Source organism: Serinus canaria, chromosome 9, assembly GCF_022539315.1.
Source record: "Serinus canaria isolate serCan28SL12 chromosome 9, serCan2020, whole genome shotgun sequence".
NCBI lineage: Eukaryota > Metazoa > Chordata > Aves > Passeriformes > Fringillidae > Serinus > Serinus canaria.
In genome coordinates, this window is record NC_066323.1 from 18,545,694 (window position 1) to 18,573,505 (window position 27,812).

General features: G+C 44.1%; 2 protein-coding genes across 7 annotated transcripts in view; both read right to left on the minus strand.

Annotated features, from left to right (window-relative positions):
* Positions 1–15,813, minus strand: part of DGKD (diacylglycerol kinase delta) — a 68,584-nt gene extending 52,771 nt beyond the window's left edge. For 3 of the 4 annotated variants that reach the window (XR_007778248.1, XM_030227226.2, XM_009089244.4), the window contains exon 1: positions 6,506–6,678. Coding sequence is in view for 2 of the 4 variants with exons in the window: in XM_030227226.2 (XP_030083086.1) it covers positions 6,506–6,655 (150 nt within the window). In the remaining 2 variants the exon portion in view is untranslated. Of the gene's footprint in view, positions 1–6,505; positions 6,679–15,761 lie in introns of those variants that run through there. The other variant, XM_030227229.2, reaches the window with a different exon arrangement.
* On the minus strand, positions 9,712–27,770 carry SAG (S-antigen visual arrestin). 3 transcript variants are annotated; one of them, XM_009089246.4, is made up of 16 exons: positions 25,257–27,770; positions 23,912–24,079; positions 23,304–23,364; positions 23,173–23,217; positions 22,700–22,893; positions 21,853–21,912; positions 20,695–20,762; positions 20,378–20,513; positions 19,978–20,062; positions 18,694–18,766; positions 17,537–17,674; positions 17,165–17,242; positions 16,245–16,268; positions 15,762–15,826; positions 10,469–10,478; positions 9,712–9,827 (listed from the first exon to the last, which is right to left on the minus strand). In XM_009089246.4, exons 2-16 carry the CDS (start codon positions 24,008–24,010, stop codon positions 9,734–9,736), a joined length of 1,230 nt encoding a protein of 409 aa, XP_009087494.1. In that variant the 5' UTR covers positions 24,011–24,079; positions 25,257–27,770; the 3' UTR covers positions 9,712–9,733. The 3 variants fall into 3 exon arrangements, with proteins under 3 accessions (XP_009087494.1, XP_009087495.1, XP_018768642.1); XM_009089247.4 differs by lacking the exon at positions 10,469–10,478; XM_018913097.3 differs by lacking the exons at positions 10,469–10,478; positions 16,245–16,268.
* Positions 27,771–27,812: the final 42 nt, after the last annotated feature.

Sequence of the window (27,812 nt, forward strand, 5' to 3'; positions counted from 1 at the left end):
GACTATTCCCCAGGGCTACAGTACCAACAGAAGCATCTTAATATAAATTGTTAGTGAAACAAGAAGCAATAACCATTTAGTGAATAAAAAGCAGGGAACAAACTGTTTCAGTGGAGAGTTAATAAAATATCCTGTAAATAATGGTTGGTGTATTTGAGATCTTGAAAAAACATGTTCCAATGGGAACACATGTTCACTTGGGACAGTAGTGTGCTGTGAAATTTCCAATGATGCTGTGCCAATATCTAGGGTAAACCTTCAGCTTTCCAGGAATAGGGAAAAACTCTCATTTGTGCTTTCTTTTACATATGCAGGTATAGCTGCCATTTCAGAAAGAATCAGACTGGATTTGTAATTAAAGAAGGTAAAGTTATGCAGTGTCTCACATGGTTTTCTGGATTTCCTAAACAGGTAATCCCCTTCAGAGTTTTCATTTACAATCCTGTCCTCCTCCAAAGTAAAAACTCAGTAATTTTTCTGTAACGGAAGGTTTTGGGTAAGGAAAAATACTCTAAATATTTTAATTAAGTTTTATTTTTAAAAACCAGGCAATCAAACCAAAATATTCAATACCTATGTTTTTGTTTTGTTTTTTTTTTTTTTTTTTCTCTAATTTTATTAGAGAGAATAATTAGAAGCCTGGAAATGTTTTAGTGATGTGGTCTAAGTAAATTCATGCTCTCAAAACATGCAAAAGTTTAATGTTAGCTCTTTAGTTCTTGGAACCTGATCTATAGTTAGAAGGAATGAGAAACGCTTCAAGTGCGTGTGGTTTTGTGCTTTGTTTTGTTGTGTGGTGGGTTTTTTTAGTTTGGGTTTGTTGGCTTTTGTTTTTATTTTTTTTTAACAAGGAAGTAACAGCTGTTGCTTTCATACAACATCCAAAATTCTCCAGCAGCAAGGCAAACTTACAGTACACTACTGCAAACAGTGCAGGGAGGCTTCCCAAATTGTGTCAAACAGATGAGTCTGAAGTGCACACAAAACAAAATGTACATTAAGGGACAGAAACATTCATACAGGCTAAAATCCTACCTGTGTCTTGGTGCTCAGAGAAGAAACTAGTATGTTCATGCTGTGAATCCAAGAAAATTCATGTCCTTTAAACCTGTGCTCAAGATGTTCAGTTTCAGTTCAATCACAAAAACTTCTCCTTTTCAACAGTTCTCATTCTCTTTAGGTGAAGAGTTACCAGTTTCTACCTGGATTAATGCATAAGCCACCACAATTTATGATACATGAAGATCCAAAAACGTCCTCTTTCAGACAGCCTTTTAGAAGGCAGCAAAACAAAACCATACAGACATTTCAATATATTTTAGTGCAAGACGCCACAGACAGAACATGAATTACGTAATGAATTCTGGAAAATTCCTTCTTCATTTCTTACTTATTTCTTTTACAATATTGCTTTACTGAAATGCTTTGCTTCTTATCATAATACTTCTTTCAATACTTGTATTTCAAACTAATAAACTTCTCCTTTTCCTCACTCTAATCTCAGGAAATGTTAAAACACCCTCCAGAAATAAAAATACCACTTCTTTACCTATACAATGGACATTTTATCTAATAAGCAATACAAGAAGAAACAAAATGAGCTTTCTCCAGTTGCCCATGCTGCCCACATATCTAAGGACTTGGTGTAGCACGCTCTGGAAACTTGCACAAAAACCTGGAGAAACATTTTGCTTCACCCTGTTTTTCTGCCTTTATCCTGCAGGGTGGCTCCAAGATCTCAAGTCTACTGGTCAGAAAGAGAATCACAACTTCCCACAGCACTAAAGGCATCACCTATTACCTGGTACACAGCACAGAGAAGGGAGATGTGCTAGTTCAGATACTGAACAGTCTGTCCACTGCAGCATGAAGCCCAACACCAGTTCATCTGAGCCGCTTTTCAGAATATAAATGAACTTTACATATCTCTGCTAGACAGTTTCCCAGAAAGTCTGGAGAGTGGCTTGCTCTGTTTGAAACTCTGGTGAGATATACATTGCAAACTTGTCTTAAAAAGTTCAAGGCAATGATAAATGCTTATAAAACTGAAAATATTACAGAGAAATTGCTTGTGAAAGTAAACAGAACTTAGACTGAACTAGTCTAAACAAGAAGCTCTCCTGATGCCACCCAAGGACACTGCTGAAATCCTGTCTGGTAAACAAACTGAGAGCTCAACATACCAAAGCTGGCAGGCTGGAAATCCCACAGAACTGATGAATGAAATGGGAAAATGGCCTGTTCATCCACCCTCCAGCTTTCTGAGGGTTGTAATGTGAAGTTGGAAATGAAAGGTCAAGTTCAAAGGAAGAAGCCCATTTCACTGTCAGAGCTCATAAAAGGTTCTGTGCTCCTTGGTTTCACACCCTCAGCTTCAGGACCATTTAGGATATTCCTGTGCCTAGGTCCATGCTGAGTGACAATGAGATGACATTACCACTTCAGCTGGTTCTAGCTGAGGTCTCAGCACTGCTTAAGAGGTGGGAGCAGGGTCCTGCTGTTGCCTCTCCTCACACACATCTTCCTTCTCTTAGTTAATTTCATCTCTTTCCTAATTCCTATCTGTTCAAAAATACATAATCTTAGCTGACCAACAGTTTCTGCAGCTGTACCAACACCAGCCTGAGACCAGAGAGGAGGTAAAAGCAATGCACTCTGAGGCCTTATGCTGTACAAGTCTGTCAGGTGGCTGATCAAGCACACAATTCAGCCTCTGCTTCTCAGCAAGCTGAGACAAGACCACTCACATTACCTGCTATACCTGATCATGTGAGGCTTTATTCTTCCCCCATAATAATAATAATAATAATAATAATAATAATAATAATAATAATAATAATAATAATAATAATAATAATAATAATAATAATAATAATAATAATAAGGCTGCTAAACATGCTTCCCTTATACTTTCTTCTCTGCCTCAAAAATTCTTTTTAGCTACAAGCAAGTACATTAGAACACAGTACTTCACTTTCCAAACACTGAGCCTTCCACTTCTCCTTCCCCTGCCCACTGCCTCACAAGGGACAGGTTTTTTTAGCTGAAGAGATGTTACCTGTGATTTGCGTTTAGACCCTAAACATCAACACCTTAGTCCTTAAACATCCAAATGATTCCACTTGCCCCACTACTATCACACCAAGCTGCTTCAGTCAAACATAGTTGGACAATTGTGGAACTTTGAGACAAATTCACTGAAGTATTATGGTCTTGCATGCAAGCAAGCAGCTTTACAGCATTTCTTAGGAAAACAGATGGCAGGACAAGAGGAAGGAAAACGTACCTTCAAAGGTAGGTTTACGTGCCCTTGAGGATTCAAAGTGCTTGCAACTGTGACAAACAAGTAAATTCTAAGGAATTCCATGGGCACAACAGATTTCACACTCAGGCTGTGATAACAGTAGGCTGCCGTGGTGATTTAGCTGTACTTACAGTCATGGTCTTAAGCTAACTGCAGCAAAAGATGTGGTCAGAAGAGATTTATGTCCTCAGGCCATAGTAACAGTCTGCCTGCATCTCTTACTGTCACTGACAGACCTGTCCAACAGCTTCTACAGCTTACAGCAGTCAGCACTCTATCATTCAACAGACAAATTCAGAATTAGGTCTGCCTTTCCAAAGGAAGCAAGCTCCTCAAAGTCTCATCAAAACCATTACCCACAAAGTTGTCTTTGCTTCTTGCCCTGAGGGCAAGGAAAGAGTATACATGCAGCAGCATGCAGAAAAGGCAATGACAAACCAAAATGACATAATAAGGAACAGAACAAATCAATCCTGAATACCATAATACCTGGGCTTACTTGGACAATTTGACACAATTTAGTTGAAGGTTTTTGGCAGGTTAACACACAGAAGGCTTGACAGTTGTAGACAATATCTGTGTATAATCCCTGTTCTTAATATGCTTAGGTTTGCATATACAAGTGGCTGGTTTTGTCTTTTTCCAGCCATGCTGACAGGAGAAGTGATGTAGAATAGGGAAAATTATTAAGTAGGGACAGGAGGACTTGCTCTGCTATAGCCAAACAAAAATACAACCCAATGCACCTTTCTTAGCATCTCTAACATCTTGCTATAAGCAAGAGTTCCCATTCTAGTACTGGAAAAGTCTTTGTGCACCTGCTCTCAACACAAACACCACCATGAAGACAGACTATAGAATCCTTCCTTCCTTTTCACATGAGACTCTAGCCACAAGAGATATTAAAAAACCTCAAGGTTCATCCAATCTCCACCAAGACAAATTCTTAATATTCAGCACTCTGGATACAGGAAAATATCTCAAAAAGCTTTTTTTTTTTTTTTCACAGCAGACAGACCAGCTTAAGTCACCTGGTGCTACAGCAGAGCTGAGATCTGCTTGATACAGAACAACAGGTTTAGAGAGCTCCAGGGTTTCCTGGTATTGTCAAAAGAACCATCTCACAGCCCAGCCCCACAGTGCCTCAGCCCAAGAAGCCCAAGAGGCAGTGCCAGCAGCACCTCACAGATGGTGGAAGCAGCCCCGTCGCAGTCCTCACACAGCACTGCACTCTGTCACAGGGGTTTCATAACTGGGACCAATGCAGCCAAACAATGATGCACAGCAGAATGATGGCAGACCCTGTGTTTGAAAGCAGGGCAAACCAGCCAGCATGAAAAATAGCCCTTTGAACAATGCTTCAGACACTGCACCATGCAGAGACATTCACTCTCCTTTGCTATGAGTACAAGAGAAGCAACACTGAGCTGCAGCACCAGTGCTGAGCGAGCTTTTGCATCCCCACAGCTGCACCGTGCTTGTCCATGCTGCAGAGACAAGGTGAGCACAAGGCAGGTGAGGCGATGACAGAGTAACTAACCTGGTATTTCTAAGCAGAAACACATGACACAACAGTCCAAGAGTTACACAGGAGCTTAGTGGCTACAAAGAAAAATCATGCTGCTATAATAAAAAGAGTACAGAAAAGGGAAACTCCCTATGCGTGGTTCACAGCTTAAAGTTGAAGGAAACCTTCACATCTTCTTTACAGTAACAACACAGAAGAACTATAGTTTTGGTTGTAGCTGCAGAATGTTGTTACTGCCCATAAAAACGGTCTTATTGTTCTAGGATGAGCCACAGAAGGATAAAATATGACTGGGCCAAGGGAACCTGGGTGGAAAGGACTGTTACCTTACCAGGAGGGCAAAGCAGGACAGACAAAGCTGGGAACAAAGACTAACCAGCTGTAAGATCACTGCTTGACCAGACAAAAAGCTAAATATTACTACTTGGCTACAGCAAGGTAAAACAGAGCAGTGCAAGATGGGGAAAATAAGGAGGCACAAAAAGGATGGGAAGATGTTGAGGGAGGCACCACTCAGTGACTGCAGAGAATAATGAGGGCTGCACCTTCCAGAGCAGAGATCTGAATATGAGACAGTGACTTGTGGCAAGTACAACAGGACCATGGAGGAGGGAGGTGCTAGAAAGTGATAATGGAACACTGTGACAGGGAGCTATGGCTGGGATGTGCAGAGGTTCTCAGGGAAGGTATGGGGAGGTGAGGAAGCAGCCCGTGGCAACTGTGACATGAGGAGAAAAGGGGAGATGCAGCTTCATAGGGTGAGGATGCCCTTGAGGATTCAAATACCAGGTAAAGGGAGCAGCACTAGGGAGTAAGAGCCCAAACCTGACCTCCATGACTCCAATAAAATATTACAAGGAAAGAGGGTAAGGAAGGAAAGAAGACAGGGTCCTGCTGAGCCTGCATACACTGCTCACTGAGCTGGGTAAAGCTCCCTGAGAGGTCTGAACCTGGACACTGGGAAGAAGGTGGCCTAAGGTGGGCTACTGGGGAGGGGAACTGGAGAGGTTCAGAGAGGCACCGGGGGCAACTCCAGGAGCCACTGAGGGCAGTCTGTGGGACACATCTGTCTGGCAGATACTGAAGGGCATTTAGGGGGCAGCTGTTAACGGGCACCTGAGAAACAGTTCATTATGGGGATCCCTGAGGGGGATTTGGGGTTTCACAAGTGCCTGGAAAGCTGTAGGGGGTGTGGTCAGGGGGTCTCTGCGGTGGGGGCTGGAGGTCGCCAGCAGGACCCGGAGGGGTGGTTGGGCTGTCACCGAAAACGACGGGATAAATAAACCTTTCTAACACAGACAATATTTGTTATAATTAAAGATCTTCCAGCCAACAGGGGGAAAGGGGGGAAATGGCCGAGTCCCTAAGGGGCGCCTTGGCGGATGTGAGGTGGTCACAGCCAGACCCCTGAGGGGTCGTTGTGAGGGGAGAGGAGTGGGATGTGTGGAGGATCGCCGGCGGCTCCCTGAGGGACGGGCTCGGTGGCAGGCCCCAGGGGGAAGCTTCGGGGGTCTCTGGCAAGTCCCAAAGCGGCGGCCCGGGCTGGCGGAGCCACAGACCGTGCCGGACGGGAGGGAGAGGCGGCGGCACCGAGCGTAACGCGGAGGCAGCGCCGGCCGCAGCGCCGCCAGGACCCCGAGGCCCTGCCCGCGGCCCCCTCCCCCCGCACGCACCTTCTGGCGGATCTGCCCGGACGTCGAGACTTTACGGATGAGCTTCTGCAGGGAGCCGGGCTCCTGCTCCGGCTCGCTGTCCGACGACTCCTCGGGCGCGGCGCCGGCGGCCGGCTCTGGCTGTGTCTGCTCAGCCCCCGCCGCCGCCATGCTGCACGGACCGGCGGCGCGCCCGGCGCCCCCTACCGGCCCCGCGCGCGCGGCGCCCCCCAGCGGCGGCCGCGTCACATAGCGGCGGCGGCGGAGGCGGAGAGGCGGGAGGGGCCGGGCCCGGCCGCCCTGCCCCTTCGCGGCTCCCTGCGAACCGCCCGAGCGCCGATCGCAACGGCCCGGCCGTAGCTCCTTGGAGCCTGGACAAAGGTGTTCAGCGCAGCCCTCCCCGCTGAGGCGAGCCCGGCAGCCGGGACCACGGTCCCCATTCTTCGTGGCTACTGCAGCCCAGAATCACAAAGTCATTCGGGTTGGAAAAGACCTCTGACATCATCGAGTCCGACTCATAACCGACCACCACCTTGTCAACCAGACCAGAGCATTGAGTGCCACGTTCCGTCATTCCTCGAACACCTCCACGGAGGAGCACACCACCTCCTCCCTGGACAGCCCCTCCCAAAGCTCTCCCCGTGCTCCCAGGATTTAATGGCATGCTGCGAGCACACCCTGCGGCCCAGCCTCCACCTGCCGTGCAGCCCCCGCCCCGAAGGGCACTGCAGGGGCGCTGAGGCCGGGCCGCTCCCGGGCCCGCAGCACCCCCAGGCCGGCCCCACTCCATTCCCAATGCCAGGTAACTTTCTCCCGCCTCTCTAACACCCATCAGCCACGGGCAGTGTAGTGCTGCCCCTGGGATCTCACGGAGATATGCGAGGGGAAAGCGTCTGTCACGAAACCCGTTCTGTCATGTATTTGCTCCGAGTTGTCTTTGAACACAGCAGGTCCAGAGATGCCATCGCTTCCGGAGCGCATCCCTCTCCGGGAGCTGGCGAGCTCTTTACAAACACAGTCCCGCCACATCAAAACCGCCGAGTCAGGAAACTGGATCTGCTCTCCGCCAGCGGTAAACAGGAGGAGCAGGCCTCGGGTCTGACTCGGTAGATCAACATAACACCAGAACCAGAAGAAAGGGAAGATAAAAGGCAAACAGTTCTAGCTAGAGACCTATTTTCTGCTGACAGAAGTCAGCATCGGCTGGCTGAAGGGCCAGAGGAATGTCCAGCTTGTCCTGCAGGACAGGGAACCAGCAGAAAACCCTCACTGCTCTCTGAGTAAATGACCAGCATGAGCTGAACAAATAGCATCTCAAAGTGCTTTCCCATGCCGGGACAAAAGAACAGATTTAATAACCATTTAACAGCCATTTCCTCCCCACTGTACAACCGAGTGCACTGTGATTTTAGTTCCACTTAGCTTACATTAGTCATCACCACAGGTGAATTTGAGAGGAAAGTCAGGCAGCAACAGAAGCCCCTCACAAAGCTGACATATAAGAAATTAAAAAAAAAAAAAAATCAGATCTCTGAGTTTACTGGTCCCATACTTACAGGTCTAGTAGCCAGAAACACTGAAGGAAACACCTTTGTGGAGAAAGATACACTTTGAAGTAAGACCTGTTCCCCCTCCTTCTCTTAGATCTTAAAAGGATTTTCTAAACTCCTGCTCTCCAGCATATTCAGAACCAGTAATTTCTTTGACTTACTGGATCTTCTGTGTGTTCTCGAGCCACCAACAAAAGACTAATAAAAATACCAGGGAAAAGCCTTCCCAGACATCCAGGTGCAAATGATTGACCCTCCCCCAAAGCTGAAATCACACAGAAATTATCCTGATCACAAACACCTGGAACTGGCCAGGTTCCTTTAGCAGCAAAACACTCAGTGCAGAGCAAACATTGTGCCTCTTGCAACTGAAGCTAAGGTGAGACACCTGTGACTAATGGACAGCACTGAGGAACAGGTATGTTAGGGGAGAGCACTGATGGAACTCTGAAGTCAGCTGTGGTCTTAATTAACTGCTCCCAGCATCTTAATCAACACCAGTTTACAGAAGCAAAGAGATATAAGTGTGAAGTTCTTGATTCTGTTTTGCAGAGTGTAGGGTGGGTAAGTCTATATTAATAAATGTGGGCCTTGCATTCCAACTTTCCAGGGAAATTTAAACCAGGGACACTGAAAAGCAGATTTAAAGCAAAAATAAGAAAAATAAAACACAGTTGGTTTTACATGCAAAATGTAATTAGCTGATGCAACTCACTTCAGCAAAAACTTACATGAGATTCAGGAAAATATCTGACATTTACATGGATAATGAGAATATCCAGATCAACAAGAGAAAACAAAGTTTGCAGAATGCAATCTCATTTCTTAGAGCATAAACCAACTGCTGGCAGATGGATGTTGGGAAAGGCTCCTCAGGGAAGGCTGCGCCATAATTTCCTCCTTAATTTTCCTGCACCTTCTTTTGAAGCAGTTGCCTACAGGAAACTAGATTAAATACAGACTCTGTCTGGACTTGTATTTCTGTTTGGCATTCCATATAGGGAGCTTTAAGCAATTCACTGACAGTGCACATTTATCTCATCTTTAATACCATGGTTATTAAGCATGTTGCTAGAAAGCTAATACTGTGTATCAGCATTGTCAATGGTGTGGGAGACAACTTGTGAGACTTTTAATGGTACAGAAAGCAAATGTAAAAGCCACATGGGGACAGTGCAAACACTGAAAAAATTCACTGGCTGAATTTGGTAAAGCATCAATGCAAAAGCAACCAAAAGGAAATAAAATCAGTTTTGCACAGTCTGCTGAGAAACTTTGATGAATCACCCATGACTGCAAGCCAGCCTTCCAGGCTAGGATTTTGTTCACTGGCACTTCAAAGTCACAGACTCTGACACTGAATAAGTCCAGGCAGGCTGCATAAACCCTCATTGAAGCTCTCACCAGTGCTGAAAGCAACCAACCATTTTACTAGGCAGCCCTGAAAGCAGAAGTCATGATATGGCAGATGTCCTGTCATCCTCTGGTAGCTTGAGTAAGAACCAGGTGTTGTGTTTGCCCCATTCAAGGTGAATCTTGTAATAAGCAATAGAGATTCCTGATGTCATGTCCACTGACCTCAGGGCTGATCCCTGGAAGACCATGTATGAACTGAGAACATGCAGATTACTAGAAACTTAGTCCTACATTTGTAATTGAAGCCAGACAACACAGCTCCTTTGTCAGCCTGTTCTTTTAATCACTCATCAGTTGAGGGTGAATTCTTGTCCTCTTCATCAGGTGTATTTTTTAGCTTCTGACGAGCAAACTCCTCAAATACAAGCTCTGCTTCACTGCAATGAAAGAAACACAGGCCCTTCAAAATGATGTTACCCTATTTTTACACCAGTAGGCTGTAGGCAACACACAGGATGAAGAGAGAAGCCCAGAACAGACTGGAAGTGTTTCCTTTGTGTCAAAGTGATTTGGTTCACATTCCCACAGGCACCATCTTCACTGGTGCTATTCTAGCTAAAATGAAAAGCAGCTGATTGAGCAAGTCAAGGCACAAACTGAGGATGTTTTTCATTTGTACTGAATCATGTCCATTCCAGATACATATTTATCAGCTAGCTGAACAGCCTAGAGCTTGCAAGGGGCTTTGTCCAGGAATAAAATGTGAAACATTTCACCCTTATTCCTTATATACTAAAATAGAGGCACATGGTCAAACCTAATAAGTTCCTTACACTTCCAGCTTTATTAAAGCACAAACACTTCCCTCCTGGGTGTGTTTGTGCTGTCAGGCAAAACACGATCTCTTAATCTATCTTCACATATTCACTGCTGTTTAACTCAGAGCAGTCATCTGTCAGGCCACAGTAACTTGCTCACTTTGAATTTTAAGCTGGGGATTTTTGGATAGTTTAGAGGAGTTTTAAAAAGAGTCAATGCACAAGTGTAGCTAGAATGTGAAATACTAAAAGAAACTTACCCATCCTTCCCTGCAGTCACAAGCATGCAGCAAAGGAGGAAAAGAGACACACCGGGTAGTCAGAACAGAAGATTGCTAAAACACTTGCAAAATGTTTAATGCAAAAAACGTACAGACTGACAAGTCAGAGCAGTGACAAGAAGCAGGATTTGCAGCAGTACAAGTAGAATTCCAGAAAGTCTCAAAATGTGCCTAACTACACCTAATGAGGCAAATCTCGATCTCTCAAATGGAAAAACATTCCAGCAACGCTGCCCAAGCTATCTGAAGGGCTGAGGAACAAAGACAGATTTTCCCATCAACACTTGCTCATGGTCACAGCTGTGAGAGACATCTGTGCACACACCTGGACTCTGAGCTGACAGTGCTTGCATGACATGATGTCACCTTTAACTGCTCTATCACTGTGACTGAAGAAGTCAGCTTAGACTTAGATGAGAAGACAATGCTTTTGTTCAATAAACCTGAAGACATTAAAATTAGAGGTCAAAGTACAGAAACACCTCAGGGATCTCTCAGCAGATGGGTCAAGGCTTTTGGAGCAACACTCCTGATTTCATCTTGCCCTAAAAATGGTTTCAAGTCTTTTGGCATTTGTGTTTCTTTAGTGGGATCTTTCCTAACCACACTATAACAAATCCTGATTACTAGCAGAACTCCTTGAAAAGCTGTTTCAGCACAGCCTAAAATAAGCAGGAGACTGTATTTGCAGGGATTTTATTGTTCTCAGTTATTTTAGGAAGGCATAGTCACTTAACTTACTTATTTCTCATGGCTTTGGGTCAGGGAGCAAAGCACCCTTGTTCTACAGAAGCAAAAATCTGGGGCACTTCAGTGACTGGATAACTCAGATGGAGACTTCCCATCCACAACACACACTGCTGGAAAAGTCAGCATTAAAAGTATGCCAAAGGGGGCCACTCCAGCCAAAATGCCTCAAAGGATGGCTCATGTAAAGACACTCCTGATGGAATCTCTCCAGACCAGGACAGAAGCCAAGATCAAGTCTGGAAAGTCTCAGGGCATGTATGCTTGATTGACATGGATTTAAAATGAAACACTTAGAACTTCTAAAATTTCCAACATATAAAGCATCATTCTCATTCCATTTTTTCTCCTTTAGTCTGCTCTCTTTCCCCTCTTGGAGGTACTTTCATTACTATGGGAACAGTGATATCAGATGTGGGTGAAGCTGAGCAAGATCCCACTAGTGATCTGAAACTGATTTTACAAAATGGAGTGAGGGGGGAAATAGGTATTGTTTCAATTGGGCATACATATACTTAACTGTCAGATAAATGATTACTGAGTCAATACATAGGTAATGTGGCAGCAGAGTAGTGCTTATAATGTACCTCAGATGGAAGATTACATTCAAAGATGCACCACTGCACCTTCAGGCTGTAACACTAACTCCAACATGCTCCAATTGCATGCTAGCAGGAGTTAGGTCCACTCCAGAGTTTTCTGGCTGTCCCGTGGCTTATTTAATATTATAATATTGAAAAATTCTCAGAAATTGGGTAGAATTTTGCTTCTTTTAATTAGCATTCCATCAATTGTTTTGAGGGTTGGGATGGGAGGGGGATTGATGAGGGTCCAGAATACCATCGTCCTCTCAGGGGAGGGTTTTCTGGAATCTTTTATTATGCAGCCACAGAAATTATTCCATATAATTCAAGTCATAACATGTGGTAATTTTCAGTATAAACTTTCTTTTAACCTCTCTTAACTTGATGGGGGAGAAAAGAAAAAGAGAGTGGGTTTTGTTATTTTCTAAGACATTCAGTGCTTCAAAATGTCCTAATTTCTGAAAGTCACAATACCAAAACAAGGAAAGTATTCCTTTACTTTACTGTTAGAAGGACAAAGCATTCCTGGGTTTCTTGAAAACAGCCCTTTTGTGCAAGTTTAATCAGGGAGCAGATAAATTACCATTTGTTGAACAACAGCCAAAACAAAGGCCAGTGTCCAAGACATAGGCCCACAAAACGTAAAACATCAGAAGATTGTCAGGAAAACCCCACACCAAAGAATTCATGCTGAGACCACAGCCTTGAGGAAAGCTCAGCAGGAACTTCTGGGCTAACTGCTGACCAGGAAAGGTCTTGGAAGCATGAAGAGACACAGCCCAGTTTGAATTTATCTTTAAAAGAAACAGATCCTTACACTTTTTTTTGTCAACAGGCAGAACAGACAGACTGCCAATGTGACAGGAGCTGCTTTGCCTAAAAATAACCACATGTGAACCACATGGGTCCAAAACAGTCACAAAACCAGCACACATGAAACATGCAAATCCTGGCCTAGCAGAAGATCAAGAGAAGGAAGCAATAAACACAGGGAAGGAAAGGTAGAGAGCTGCTTCTTTTCTGTCTCCTGCAGGCACACGGAAGAAAGATCAAGTGATCTGCAATAGCCATGCACTGTGACAGACCTGCTGTTTACTGAGTGATGAATGCTTCAGAGCTTGCTCACAGACAGCTGGAGAGGGCAAAGCCATCTGCTGTGAAACAGAGCACACAGCACTTGCTCAAACTTGCCCTGGCTTGGCCCTGAAAAAATTACCTCATGTTCTTGGGAAGCTTATGTTTCTGAGGTGCCCTGTACTCCAGTCAGCCCAGCATGATTAAATGCATTGATGCTATTCATTTTAGTTCTGCCATAAATCACCTTGGCTAGAGAAAAGGATATTCCCCCACTGCAAAATAAATCACAATATGTGGCATTTTTTAATCCCACTCCAGTTTTAACTCCTTAAGATGGCTCCTCTGACTTCTTTCTGTTCTTCCAGCTGTGCCTTAAGACAGTCAAGTGAGCAGGAAGGTGCAATAGGCAAACTGGTCACTACTGACTCATCAATAAAAACAAAAGGGAATGGAAAAAGAAGATAAGGAGTGATCTCAAAACTCTCTGTGCATGCACCTCTGCCTACACTCACTGCAGAGGCTGCTGAACAAGCCAACAAATTCCATTTTTTGGGACCTTCGAGATTCCAAACACTGTTTGTTGAAGCTCCATCTCTGCAATTAAGCCTGGATTTGCTTGATTCCAAATTAGATGGCATTTCACTAATGAAGCACGTTATGTTTCTCAGAGTTCATGAGCTAAAGTGGTAGAAGAAAAAATTTTAAAAGCCTGAACGTGCAACTGGGAAAAGTGATGAAGCACAGTGCATGGAAAACTACCAACCAATAAAGCTGAAAAGTGTTTCAGTTTACCAGCTTCATATGGGAGACTGTTTTATTCCCTGTAATAAGTTCAGATATCACATTCCAGCACAGTTTTCAAGTCAGCTATTCAGGCTTCAGAGGAATTTTCTGTTGTGTTAAGAGTATCTGTTTTTAAGAAAAAGCATTTATTTCCTGTGTTAACCATTTGCAGGGCTTTCCCAGGGGACAGCTCCTGAAATTACCTGCATTTTTTTTTTTTGGTTTATAAGAAACCTGGTATTTCCATCTGTACAAAATGCATGGAACATAGCTGACACTTCTGACAGCAGGCTCCTAGAAGACTTTTGATGTAGCAAACAACATGTGGGCTGTGCCTCTGGCAAGAGGATGTGCTGGGGGAAGTGATCTGAGAAATACTGCAGGTCTCCATTTTCCTGGTAAAGTCCTCTGCTCACATCCTTTTGAGTGTACTGTATAAAGGAGTACATCATCCCTCCTCTGAAATGATCTTAGGAGGGAGAATTGCTGACTTCCATTTTTCTTCATATTACAAATGCTTCTGCCAAAAGTATAAAGTAATAAAAATGGGTTGTTGGCGTTTTTAACACCAAAAAAGTCATGTAATAAAAATGTAAAATTCTTTACAGTTGCCTAAACCTTTGGATGAGCCTTGTTAGAAGTTTTCAAGCTTTCCTTGGTGTTCATGAAAGCTCCTGAGCTGCCCAGAGGCACTAGATGGCCCTCACCAGCCACACTCCTGGGATCACCAGTGCCATCCCAGCCTCCACCACTTCTGTGCCAAGAGAATGTCCTGGCACTGCTCACAGCAGGGCCTTTCCCAGGGAAAATTAGCTTCCTGTAGTGCAACTATCACAGGAGAGATAAAAGCTACCTTTGCCCACTCCAGCATATACACAATTAGCAAAGCCTGATTCCCAACCAGAGCATCTGAATGTGGAATGGATCACCAGCTCTCTTCTCATTGCTCACACTTGATTCCTCCAACAACTTCACACAGTAAGGACTCAAGTCACTCCTTTCTAATACTTCCAGTATAGACCAAAGCATTTATCTCAGGATAACTCTTCTCAAAGGTTCCACTGTCAGTTTCATGTCAAAGTTTCATGTTTTAGAAACAGCAGCTTTAAGTCAGTTTGGGCACAAAGAGAAAATGAAAAGAAAAAAAAAATAAAAAAGAGCACAAAAGCAGCCATGGCTTTTGTTTGAAACCCACTAAACTTTGTCCCAGTATAGAGAGTAGGACAAGACAGCTCATCTGTAACAGCCCCAGCAGGAAAGGGCTGGTGTGTCCAGTGGTCAAGAGAGGCTTCAGATGCTGTACAGGAGCTTCTGATTTGGTGTGAGCACCTTGCAATCCTGGTGCTCACCGCTGGTGAACAGAGCCAGCCAGGGCCTGAGGAAGTGGGAGGATGCTCTGACAGCCTGTGGTTTTGGCATCTGATCCCAAGCCTCAAGATGCCTGGGTAAGGCTTGCTCCTCACACTGTTACAGAGGTCCCTCCCTTCCACACAGAGACCTAACATTGAAGAGATGTTGGTCTTGGATAACCACTGATCAAGAAGGCCACATCACAGATACCATGGCAAATGCCACATCAAGGTAACAGGGACTCAAGAATCATCAGTAGTTTTATCACCTCTTCACTTTGCTTAAAAGTATTTTGGCTTTGTACAATGCTCATGAGTGTTAGGTATTTTCTGTGTCAGATTTTTTATTTTTTGCTTATACTGCAATCCGGCTGGGAATTGCTGACAGCTTCATATAGAATATTTTACACTGCAGTCATAGGATTTAACTGTGCAGAGCTTCCTCAAACCCCTGTTGTCTGAACTGTGACTTCATACATGAAAGATGAAAGGGAACATGACTCTTTTCCATTTTCTCCTATCTTTGCATCCCTGCTCTCTGTTATTTAGTGCCTGGAGGTTGAGACATACACACACACACATATATAGATGCACAAACACACAGAACAGCTCCATACTGGAGCCTTGTAGGCTCTGAAGGCTTCCTGTAGCACAAATCACTCTAAGCCTTACAGTGGTAAGATTTCACCAGAGCCTGTTATTGAACAAAGGCAAAAACCAGGTGTAACTGACCTGCTGGGTTCTTTTCCTCAGGTTTGGGGTGCATGAGACGAAATGGCAGCTCTGTGCCCACTTCACTTCAGGGAGAAGAAAGAATGCATCAGATCCACAGCTCCACACACATACCTGGTTCAGCCTCCTTCCTCCTTAGGCCAGCCTGAGCCCTCAGCTCCAGCTTCACCCATTCTTTTGTATTTTTCTAATCATAATTTTCCTCTCAAAAAAAGTGAAGCTCAAATTTCTCCACAAATATCCCAGGCATATTCACTTACATAGACTGGGTTTATTGTGTGCTGAATGTACTTGCATGTATATAAAATCAAAAGATATTTTTGTAATAGCTTCATTTTCACAGGAGAAGCACAAACTACTTGCTTCTTACAGCTTAAGTGACAGGTTTTTTTTAGAGAGGTGAGAATGGCAATTAAAAAAAGAGTATAAAGAGATTAACTAACAACTAGGACTGCATGGTCTGAAAAGGAAGATGACAATTACCTGGAAGTGAGGTCTCCCAGTATGCTACAAAAGAAAACAAGGAGTAAAAGTATTTAATGTCTCTCTATTCTGGTGCTCCAAAAAGTGCTGTTTAATTGGTGGACTACTGAAATCACTTTCCTCATGTACTGTTCTCTACTTGCCACAAATTCAACTGAAGTTCTTTTTAAAAAAGGTAGCCTTACTTTTTCATGTCATTCCCATGGACAAAGAGTCCAAGTTTTCGAACTCCTGACCAAGTGTTAGGCATGGCTCCTTTTCCAAGAGCCAAAAGGCAAGTGGATGACCACAAAAAGCAGGAGGCATTTTATCACACCTTAGGCAACTCTTTGATGCATTTTTATACTAGAATAAAACATAGATAAATGAACTACAAAGGTAAAGAGTGACTAGCATCAACTGAGAGTCACTATCCTGGTCCTTTTTTTTGCACTGTATCCTGGATTTAACTCATGTTGATAACATCAGCTTTACCCAGACACCCAGAAAGGTTCTGTACTGGCGGAGTACAGAACCTGAGCTACAGTATTTATGACTCTCGGGCAGATGTTTTCACCTTCTGCTCTGGGAGAACAACAATGCCAACATAAAAGGTTCACACAAAGTTTCACCTCACTTCTCACAAAATAGCTTATAGCTTTGAAACAAAAATTGCAATGCAAACCAGAGGTTCCTACATCAACCATGAAGTTATATGGTATCTAAGGAGAGTAACACCAAAGGTTTGGCTCAGGACAAGTTCTATGGATAGGCCAAGACTGTTTTCCAGGCAATTTATGCTTTACAGGGAGCTTCATATCCTATAACATGTGCCCTTTCTCTTGGAGTGGACTGTTCTGGTCTCTCCTCACCCATCAATGACAAACACACTCCCCTCCCTTAACTCCAGGCAGATGTAGCAAAAAGTGTGTTACACTTACCCTGGAACTGTGAGCTTCACTTTGATCTTGTAGGAAACCAGAATCCCCATCACTGTCTTGTCTATTCCATCCTTAATGCTGCCAGAGGAAACAGAGCAGGGTGAGGTGGCACAGCAGTATAGCAACAACACACACCTGGAGCAAGAACTAGGGGGAACATCCTGGAAGTGGGAGGGCAGGCAAGCCTCAGGTACAGCCAATACCTCTCCAGATCTGTGATCCCTTTTCACCCTGAAGGAACATGATGGCTTTAGTAATGGTGCCACATGTATCCATCCAGGCACAACAAAGTCCTGAGGAAAGTGTCTCCTCCATGCTCCCCTCTTCTCTATAACTCTCCTGTTACCTGGGGCCATTTAAAACTCCACTCACATGGTACTAGAAGCCAAGTTGGTGTCCTCATCCTTCAGTTTTCCATCCAGAGCTATTTCCCGTGTCTCCCGGTTATTTGCAAGCAAGGGCAGAACTGTCAGTGTCTTGGTCAGGCTACTGTTTGGCTGCACCTTTTCACTGAAAATAAGAAGGGAAGTGATACATTGTGGTTTGTTACACACCCAACTAGGAGAAGTTCCAAACAGATTACAAAGCCGCCCAAAAGAAGAGGAATTTATCTGTGCAAATTCAGTTGTCCACCTCTAATCTAGTCAGCAAAGTTCAATTTCTAATCAACAGAGAAAAACAAGCACTTATAAAAAATGCCTAATTTCACATTAAGGCAGAAAATTAGGTCAAAACCACAGAATAATGGAATAGTTTAGGTTGGAAAAGCCCTTTAAGATTATCAAGTCCAACCACTACCCCAACACTGCCAAGGCCACCAGTGAACCATGTCCCTAAGTGCTACATTGATTTTTCCTAATATCTAATCTACACCTCCCCTAGTGCAGCTTGAGGCCACACCCTCTGAGCTGCAAAGCTCTGAATTTGGACAAAATGAATCCTAGTTGAGAATACCAATACTAAATGGAAAACATGTCCCTAAGCTACAGAGCAGAACACCAGACAAATATAAAGTACCTGGGTATGCTGAACCCTCCTCACGGTGTGAGGTTCAGAGCTGTACTGCCAGTACAGCAAGAAGAAGCAAGTGGCTCTCTATAACATCTACAGACTCAAGGCTTCTGTGGGCTTTGTCAGGTCAGAAGAAACCAAATTAAATGCTCTTGCTAAGGCAAGAGTGTCCACGACTTCCAGTCAAACAGTAGCACCTTTCAGAAAAGTTTTGCATCTCTATTTAAAGATTTCCAGCAATTGGGAACCTTTCGCTGCCACCACTAAGCTCATCTAGCAGATAATTACTCCTCAAACCTCTTCTGCAACATCCCCATTCCCTGAAAAAACATGAGGATCTCTGCTGCTCTGGGAAAAGGGGACCAGCTGCATCTAAAGACTATGAGTGGTGTGGCACACACAAGGTAAGAAGAGAAAACTGTAACAGCAGGAGACTGCCAGACTGTAGTTTGAGAACCTCTCATCACTGATGATGAGGGCAATGAAAAGAGTGTGAAGGAGCAGGAGCATTCACTCACTGTGCTTCCTCAGCAGCCACCACTTTGGTGTAGAAGTCACTGGAGTACAGCACCACATTGGCCACCTGCTCCACTGAGGGAGAAAGAAGAAAGCAGACACTCAGGTGTGTGCACGCACCGCAAACAACACAGCTGCCGTCGCACACGTCCCAGGAATGGGAAACATGGTGAAGAAAGCAGAAAATCCCATCCATTTAGAGCCTGAAGGGACCATCAGGACAGAAAGCCTGACCTGACCAGAGACCAACAGCACACCAATGGCTAAAGTCTGTCTTCCCTGAAAGGCACCTGGCCTTGATTTGGAGACAACAGAAAGTCAATAACACACAGTTTCTCCTGGGATCCTCTCTTTCCACTATAAAGATGTCCCTCTTCCTTCTCAGTTTGGGTCTGCTTTTATCTTTGGTCCTGATATCTCGTGTGCCTACAGCCCATGCATGGGCATTCAGGAGACAGCATCAGCACAGAGTCTGGGATAAGAAATGGCTTATGTTCTTCAATCCTACACAAAAAATCCCAGGGGAATTCTGACTGAAACACTGAAGAGGAGAGAACCCTGGACCAACAAGGTCTTTTTAAGCCTAACAGAGGCATAAAAAAGAGCCTAAAAATATTTGGGTATCACAGGACATCCCAGACTGGCAGTGAAACACCTTTCTCTGCTATAGTTCTGTAGGAGCCTCAGCCATTTTGTTCTCTCCCTGCCTTCTTTTCTCTATCCCATCCTTTGTCTTTCAGAGTGTCTTCCCCAGCTTGGAGCTTGTGGGATGAAAACATGTAGTGTCACATATAAAACACTGGCACAGCAATGAAGCTCAGCCTCTGCCCTCAGCTTCCTCAGGAGGAACAACACTGTTGCTGGCAGAGTTTCTCACACTGCCAGAGGTTTCTGGAACACCAGGCAAAGCTGTATGTTATCTAGGCACATTCACAGTTAGCAGGAGCATCACACTGACAGGGAGCTCTTCCCACTGACCTCCCAATAAGGATGCATTTCCTCCACTTTTCCCAGACCTGTATTGCCCACTGCAGAGCCAGACCCCTTCTCTTTTTCTAGAGGGGAAAATCTGGTGCCTGAAATTAGGACATACAAGTAACTACAGGAATCAGGAGAAAAGCTACAGCACTCCATTTGACGAACAGCAAAGAAACAGCAACACACAGTGGGGAGGAACAAATCCCTGATATACCCAACTGCCTTCTTAAACTGTTACAAGCACTAAGTTCTGTCTCTCTTTCAGATCTATTACACTCAAAGAATCTCAAACAACAGTAAAAACATACCCTGGACTTTGATCTTTTTCACTGTTTTGTCTGTGTTGTTGTTGATGGTGACAGTGACTGGAATGGGCTCACCATGGTAGTATACCTAGAAGGAATGTGATGCTCAGAAATCCAGCCAGGGGACTTCTTCCAAGCCCTAACCCCTCTAGTTCCCCCAGATTACACCTCACAGAGGCCAGACAGGGGAAATGACCCCCTCCCAGTGATTCATGACTTCCCCCTCCCTCAATGACTTCAAATGTGTTTGGTAGGGCGCCAACCACTCCTAGCAGTAGCCACTGATAGAAATTACATTAGAGCCCTTGAGTGCTGGGACAAGTCAGTCTCAGCTGGGAAAGCAGCAAATGCCCATTGGCCTGCAGATACCACAACCCCCAGCCCCAGGCAAATGCCCCCTCACCTCTTTACTGAGGCAGGCTTTCAGGTGCAGGGGCTTGTTGGACATGAAGAATTGCCAGGTGGTCTCTGCACAAGGCTGGGGTCCTGGGCTCTCTGGAGCATACTGCACCTTACGGATCAGCAGACGTGCAGAGTTCCTGGGAAGGAGCAGAGGACAGCATGGTGACACCCAGTGCTTGGCAGAGACAGTTCTGCATTCCCATGTGCTTACACCCAGGAAGTCACTGACAAGGGGGCAAAGCTGAACAAACAACCCAGGTGCATCACTGGACCACCCATCCCCTTAAGGCAAAGCTGAAGAGAGACACATCCTGTTACCTCCTATGAATTCTCTCTTCCACATTTTCTGTTGAGAAAGCTTTCACCTCAAAGTCCACCCCACAAGTCTGCCAGACAGAGAAAGGACAGCTGTGAAATCAGGATCAGAAGACAGGAACATCTGCAGATGCTTCATATCTTTCTGCACACCAGAATTTGGCAGACTCCTGCCAGCTGCAAATTATTCTGGCCTCCCACCACTGTCACAGACATCCCTGACAACTGGTGTTGGCACATTCACCTGTCCTCCAGTGCTTCTGATAAATGAGACCTAATCCCAGCCTCTGAGAGATGACATCCCTGCTCCTGAAAGGCTTCCTGTGAGACCAGTGCTGGAAAGGTCACATCATAAGACTGACCAGTGTGCTACACTCTCTGGCCCACCCTGGGTTTCTGAACTGAATTTCTGAGGTGACTTTGTAATGCCAAGAGCAGCATCTAAGGAGTGGAAGTGATCATGCAAAGCTAACCTTTGCTTTAAGAGGTTTATAGCATCATGGGGCACCTGTGAGTCCCAGCTAATTCTCTACAGAGACATTTTTGCTAGAATAGAATTCCCTGGCTTTAAAGACAGGTTATCCTTTTTGCACTAGATTCTAACGACCCTCATCCCACTTTGCCCGGCTGATTGCCTAGTTCTGCTGTCCAGACAAACATCCAGTCAAGTATAAAAGGAATATTTTTAACAGTATCAGAAACCTTGCAGAACATATAATTAGTTAGTGACTTTTACTACAGGGTTTTTGTTCTGTTTACTCATACGTACAAGCCAGCTCTTCTCTGCATTTAATTCAGGGCAGGTTTCAACATATGTTATTTATAGCAATCTGTGAGATTTTAGGCACTCTGTCTCCTTTTCTTTCATGTAGCCTCACAGCCACAATCATTTTATGTGCAGCCAAACCACAAATCATGTGATAGTCTTAAAGAAGCTACAACACTGCATATTTTGTAGTCTTGCTGCTATTTGTTTGGATTCCCTTTCTTATTCTGAGGATTTCAACTCCAATGCTGTGACACATACTTGTAGCCCTAAGTTCTTGTCATTTGTAAAATCAGTATCACCTTCTCCTACTCTCAAGCTAAACAAATTCCCATGTTTTTTTCCCATCTAACTTTCCTTAACCACAATAAGCACAAGTGTCCCACTGGCCTTACCTTATCAACATCACGAGGTGCAGGCTGCAGACAGACTGAGCAAGGCAGGTAATCTGGAAACTGTGGGAAGAAGAAGAGGAAATGCCCCAAACCAATAGTACACAGATGTTTTAGGTAACATACTGCTGCCAATAGCAGTCCTGAAAACAAAGGGTCACTCATTGTAATCCCATAACCCTTTGGAATTCTGGCTAGTATACTTGCCTTGTATGAACAAATCCCTTTCCTCCAAAAATATTAAAAAGTCAAGGAAGAAAAAAAGAGTCCATGCACAATGTGAATCTTCCTCAGGAATACTAAGACAGACATATGATTGACAGCACTGGAAGGATTTCCTGTTAGAATCTGGCACTCAGCTGTCATTTGTCATCAGCTGTCAAAGACCTTTTCATCTCCTTATTTGATCCAAAGTTTTTAAAGGAAAAGGATTTGGCACTGGGCAATGGCAAAAAGGATTCCAGCCCCTCAGGAATGGGAAGGCAAGAATACATGGGGCTGTTGCTAGCATAAAGCCACTGCAAATTCTCTTGCCTTTTTTAAGAAAACACTTGTGATTCTTCTACCTCTGGTAGATGCAAAGAAGCATCTACCAGAGGTAGAAGAATCACAAGTGTTTGTCACAGTGTGTCACAGTGGTGTGATCACTGCACAATTAGGCTCTTCTTGCACTTTTCCTCTCAGGATTGCAAGAAGAAAGAAAACCATTGATAACACCGCCTGTCACTCAAAATTGGAACTTGCAGAACATGAATTCACTACAAATTCCCATCTTCAGTCCATCACCAGGCCTCAACAGCCTGGTAACTACAGACAAGAAGAGAATCAGAGGCTCTTCTGAAATACTTACTGTAAAGAAAAAGGGATAAGCATTTTTCCCCAGCTTCTTTAGCAGAGATTCCTGCAAGAGGGTGAGAGACTCTGGCTTGTCTGCAGGTGGGTACACCTGGACCCTGGAGAAGAACAGGTCCCGGCGGAAGGTGAGGCCAATCACGTCGATGTCCTCCTGGCCATAGCGGAACACGCAGGTCAGGGACACAAACACTGGGAAGAAGCACAGGACAGGTGAAACAGGCAGCAGGAAAAGGGTGAAGCCAGGCTGGGATGGGGACACCTCCTGCCTCAGGGAGACATGGGAACTCATTTCAACACTTGCATAACCCAGTGAGTACTGTTCCCACGTGCAACAACAAACACTGCATTGATAAGAAGCCCATTCACTGAGGCAGAGAGTTACACTTGTACCCTTCAAAGGCTCTACCTTAGCATCTCACTCAGAAAGACAAACAATTTCTGAGAAACACATTGCATAAAATCTCAAACCTTTCTTCCCCTTGATAATAGCAGGATCCACCAATACAACACCATCTGAAAGAAAGGGAAAAAATTAAGATTAACATAGATAAAAGCAGGGCTGAGAGCAGGAAGAACAGCACATAACCTCTTGGACTTACCTACAGGTTCTACATTCCCTATGTTGTCAATGTAGTCCCGCTTTCCCAGGTAGATGGTCAGCTGTGGGGAGAGGATGACCACAATTGAACTGTAAAATGTTTGTGGTTGTTGAGGGGAGGGGGACACACACATCAGAGAGCTATAAATTTTGCAGAGGTCAGAACAATTCCATTTTAAATGGGATATTTACTTTTTTCCAGCAAACATGCAACCCCCACCAGACTCAACAGGATTATTCACAGGCAGGACATCAGAACTGAAAACCTGATCTAGACCAACTCCCAAAGGTACAACACAAATACTAGTGCATGGGATAAAGAAGTGTAGATTTAAAGATTTTTGGTGCTGTCAGGTTGGAAAGACAATGAATCCAATAGAAGTACAATGCAGGAGGAGAGTGAGGTGAGCTGCCTTCTCTTGTATTATAACACAAGAAAAGTTTGCCCTAAAAACTATTTACATCATCTCCTCAAACCTAGTAGTAATATGGCTCACGCTCCTTCTTAAGGAAAAAATGAAGGGGACAGGAAGAAGCTTTCTAATAAATCTTCAGTCTTGACTACAGGTAAAACTCAAACCAAAATAAGCACATTATTACTGTACTCACAGCTTTGTCACGGGTGCTTTTTCTGAAGATAACTTGCTTTTGAGGAGAATCAGCATTCTTCCCACCAATCCCAGTCTTTTGAGATTCAGGGCAGCTCATGGTCAAAGACAGGGATGTGACTGTGGTTGAATGAAGCTTTTCTGTCCCAAAATATCCTGTGCCAGATGCCTGGGAAAAATAGGTGGATGAGATAAAGCAGTAGGTAAAGCACTGTACCCCTGTGCTGTTTCAGACCCCCTCACACATCCAAATGGTGGCTCTGTCTAATAGCTACCAAAGTGGTTTGTGCTGATAAAGACTCAGACCAATCCCCAGATAAGAACTCATCTGTGCTGTTACATTTTCCTCAACCAGAACCCAGTGCAATCCATTATGGGCAGAGCAGCACTGAGCTCAAACCAGAATACACCATAAGGATAGAACAGTCCAGCCACCTGCCCAGAAAGGCAACAATTATACTTAGAGGTAGGGAACAGCTTGCACCTGAGGGGAAAACATACGGAATAAAAAATATGGAATAAAAATTCTTCAGGAGGAGAAAAATAAGGAGGGAGAGAAAAGAGCAGGGGGGAAGAGAATGGGGGGAAAATAAGAGAAGCAGTGGAAAAAAGAAGAGAAGAAGAGAAAGGGGAGACCACAAGGGCACAAGAGATATCCAGAGAGAGAAGTCCAAAAAACCTAAGTGGCACGAAGTAGAGACATTAACTTTTTATTCTGTTGTAAGTCACAAAATAGCATCCAGTTAATGATTAGACAGCAAATTTAAAATAAGGTGAAGCATTTCCCCAGTTAACAGAAGATTCAAGGTGGCTCTGGTAATCCCAATATTAATTGAATCACAGGATTAGACACATTCACAGGGAAAAAGGCTTTTGGCAGCTGTTGGACAAGGATCCAGAAGCAACCTTAACCCTGTAAGATTCTGAAGCAGAAGAGCAGCATCAGGACAGGATGATGCCACACAGGCACCATCTTGTCCTTACACTCCTCGCCATCAGAGCTGTGTGAACGAGAGCACTGTGTTAGACAGACCCCAGCTCTGATGGAGTATGACTGTCCTTGCAATTTGCTCCAATTCTATTTCTCAGCTTGTTTTCCCATTTTAAAACTGCTTCAAGAGTAAAACCCTTTCTAGAGCCTATTTGCAGAGAACAAACCGTAGAAAAAGGAAACATTGGGCTTCTTGGAAAGCTGAAAAAGTGTAAGGCAGACATTAGAAACAGACCATACACATGTAAGCATTTCTATTTTCATTAAGTAGGTTTTTCAAGCCCAGACTAGTATTTGTTGCTGACTAGACATGCTGTAGACTCAAACAGACACACCAGCAAATAACATTAAATACCTTGCTGTGTTCCAAGTGGCACAGGAGCTTCCACGGACAGTGATGGGAACTTCTAAATTATTGAAGAAAGATGAATTTTCCAAGGCAGCTGGGTCCTATGCTTCTTTGCATCTACCAGAGGGAATTACTGCCCTCTTCACAAGCAAGGAAGACAATTTGTAGGGGATTTGAAAGCTCGTCTCCAGTTGCGTCCATCCAGGATTTCAATAATTAATCCCTCTGCAAGAGCAAATATTGTACCTGGGCTAAGATTCAGCTGGGAAGTCGTTAAGTCAGCAACAACAAAGCATTACTTAAGGACACTCAGGTAGTCAGTGAAGACGTCTACAACATCCTGTTCACATGTTTTGCAGACTTACGTAGCACAGGACAGCTACTGAATGCAGTTTATTCTAAAGATCTATCGCCTCCTTCCTAGGGCTGCAAGACATGCAGCCTGGTAAGAAACTGAGCAGACAAGAGCCTTTTTGAAAATGGGAGTTTATAAAACACTAAAATGGCATTTTGATGGCCTGTCAAACACTGAGAACAATGCCCTGTTCTCATGATCACTAAGCAATTTATCTATTACTGCTTCACCAGCAGCCAACTGACACGCTGATGCAAAACAATACACTGCTGGCTTGTGCAATCCCCTCTTCAATTTACTTACAAAAGCACATCAGGGATTTAAGAAACACAGATATTTCAATTAACTTCAGCTTTGCCGTTCCTTAATCTTCCAAGAGTAGCTTCCCCCTGCCAACAGTGAATTTGGCCCTGGTATTTTGCACAATAGTATATGTTAACTTTCGGCTTGTGAGCTGCAGGAACAGCTGTAGCTTTCCTCTGGCTGCATCTGTTCATTTGATTACAAGGATCACATGATATCCTGTCCACTTGCCAGCCTAATAGCTCCCTCCAGCTCAAGCAACCTTGCAAGCCACAGATCAAGCTTGCTTTTCACAATCACTGACATTTGCCTGAATATAGTGGCCAGGGCTACACAAATTACTCAAAAAAATGAATGACAAAACCAATGTTCCTCAGCTCCTTCAGGGTTCCAGCAACATTTTATCAACTGGAGGTGGATTATTTGGAGAGCTTAATCACTACTCTGTCTAATCAACTCTGGCAAACACAAACCAGCCAGGCTGGAACCACAGAAATTCACACATGCTTGTGCTGCAGAAGGGAAGCCAGGTCCTTATTGTAGGAAGTAAGGAAGAAACCCCAAGATGAAATTCCGTCACACTTGGCAAAAGCAAAAGGGAGGGAGGTGGTTTTGTACGAGTCTGTGCTGCAGCCACTGTAGGGTTATTAGTTCTCCAGGAGAGGATGAGCATTCCTGTTGGTACATGTACCACTGCAGACATCTTCAGAGGATCTTGGAAACAAGCTTCTCTGTAACACAAGCTCCTAGTGCACCCTTAATCCAGAAAAAGATGCCCAACCCACCCCCAAAATCCACTTGAAGGGCAGTTCCACCTCTGGCAGCAAAACTGCTACCACCACCTCTGCACTGTAGGTTCCTTCCTTCATTTGCTCTTCTTTTCTCTGCAGGCTGAAGCAGAAAAGGAGGCAATAAAAGTAATCAAAATATAGGAAAAAAGAAAAGCTAAAATTGCTCATTAGAATTTCTTTCACACCTTGGTACTAAGGAACCTTAATCTAAAATGCTTAAGGATTTAGCTAGCTGGCTTTTATCCTTCAACATTATTAACCTGCTTCATAACAGCATCAATGGGCCTAACAAAGCCCTTTGGGTAAGATGGGTCCACGCTCTACAAAAACACAAGTGCAGCAGTCTAAATTATAAACATCCTAAACCCATTCTGATCCTCCTCAGCAGAGCCTGCAGTTTTTATTATGCTAATCTCCCAATAATCTTTCATCATGCTGACTTGCCACTTTGTGATCTGCTTTCCTGCAGTAACCAAGGTCACCTGGACTCATGGCAGGTGCCTTTTCAAGGACCACATGCCACCGCAACAGGTAGAAGAAAAAATACCTTGCCCTTAGAAACTGTTCAGAATGCCAGCTTTCCATTTTTGCTACAGTTCTCACATCCATCAGCTGAATAAAAGCTTATTTTCTTATGAAAAACAGAGGGTGGTCAGTGACAGCTACTGGTTATGAAATTTGTGCACTGAAGAGCTGAAGATTTTGCTTCATCACTCCGAAGCTGGATCCAGAGCAACATCTTCAACAGGGTTTTTGTGTTTTTAAAGAAATGTGCAACTCCTATTCCTGTCTTAAAAACTTGACAAGCTAGCAGTCAAAGCCTCACAGCAGGAAAAGACACCTATTTTTAACAGTGTTTGAAATACAGATCTTGATTTCCTCAGTTCAGTAGTTTAAAACATCCAACAATACATCAACCTTTCATGGACAGAGACAGAGGCACTTGTTCAATGAGGCAAGACCTTCTTCAGTCTCAAGGCATGACTACTGAGACAGTGCAAGCCCAGGCTGCACCTGCAGGACATCTAGTCCCAAGCTAAGAGCATTATCCTTTTTCCCCCTCGATACCAAATTCCACAATTCACCAGGAAAATGGTATTTCAGATCCCCCTC

Excerpts from the sequence above, each read along its gene's own strand:
- SAG (XM_009089246.4), bottom strand. The coding sequence starts at position 24,010 with ATGAGCTGCCCTGAATCTCAAAAGACTGGGATTGGTGGGAAGAATGCT. Across the intron at positions 21,913-22,699 it reads CTTATCCCTTTTTCTTTACA|TTTCCAGATTACCTGCCTTG; the intron begins GTAAGTATTTCA and ends TTCTTCCCACAG. Across the intron at positions 18,767-19,977 it reads GAAAAAGATCAAAGTCCAGG|TGGAGCAGGTGGCCAATGTG; the intron begins GTATGTTTTTAC and ends TTTCTCCCTCAG.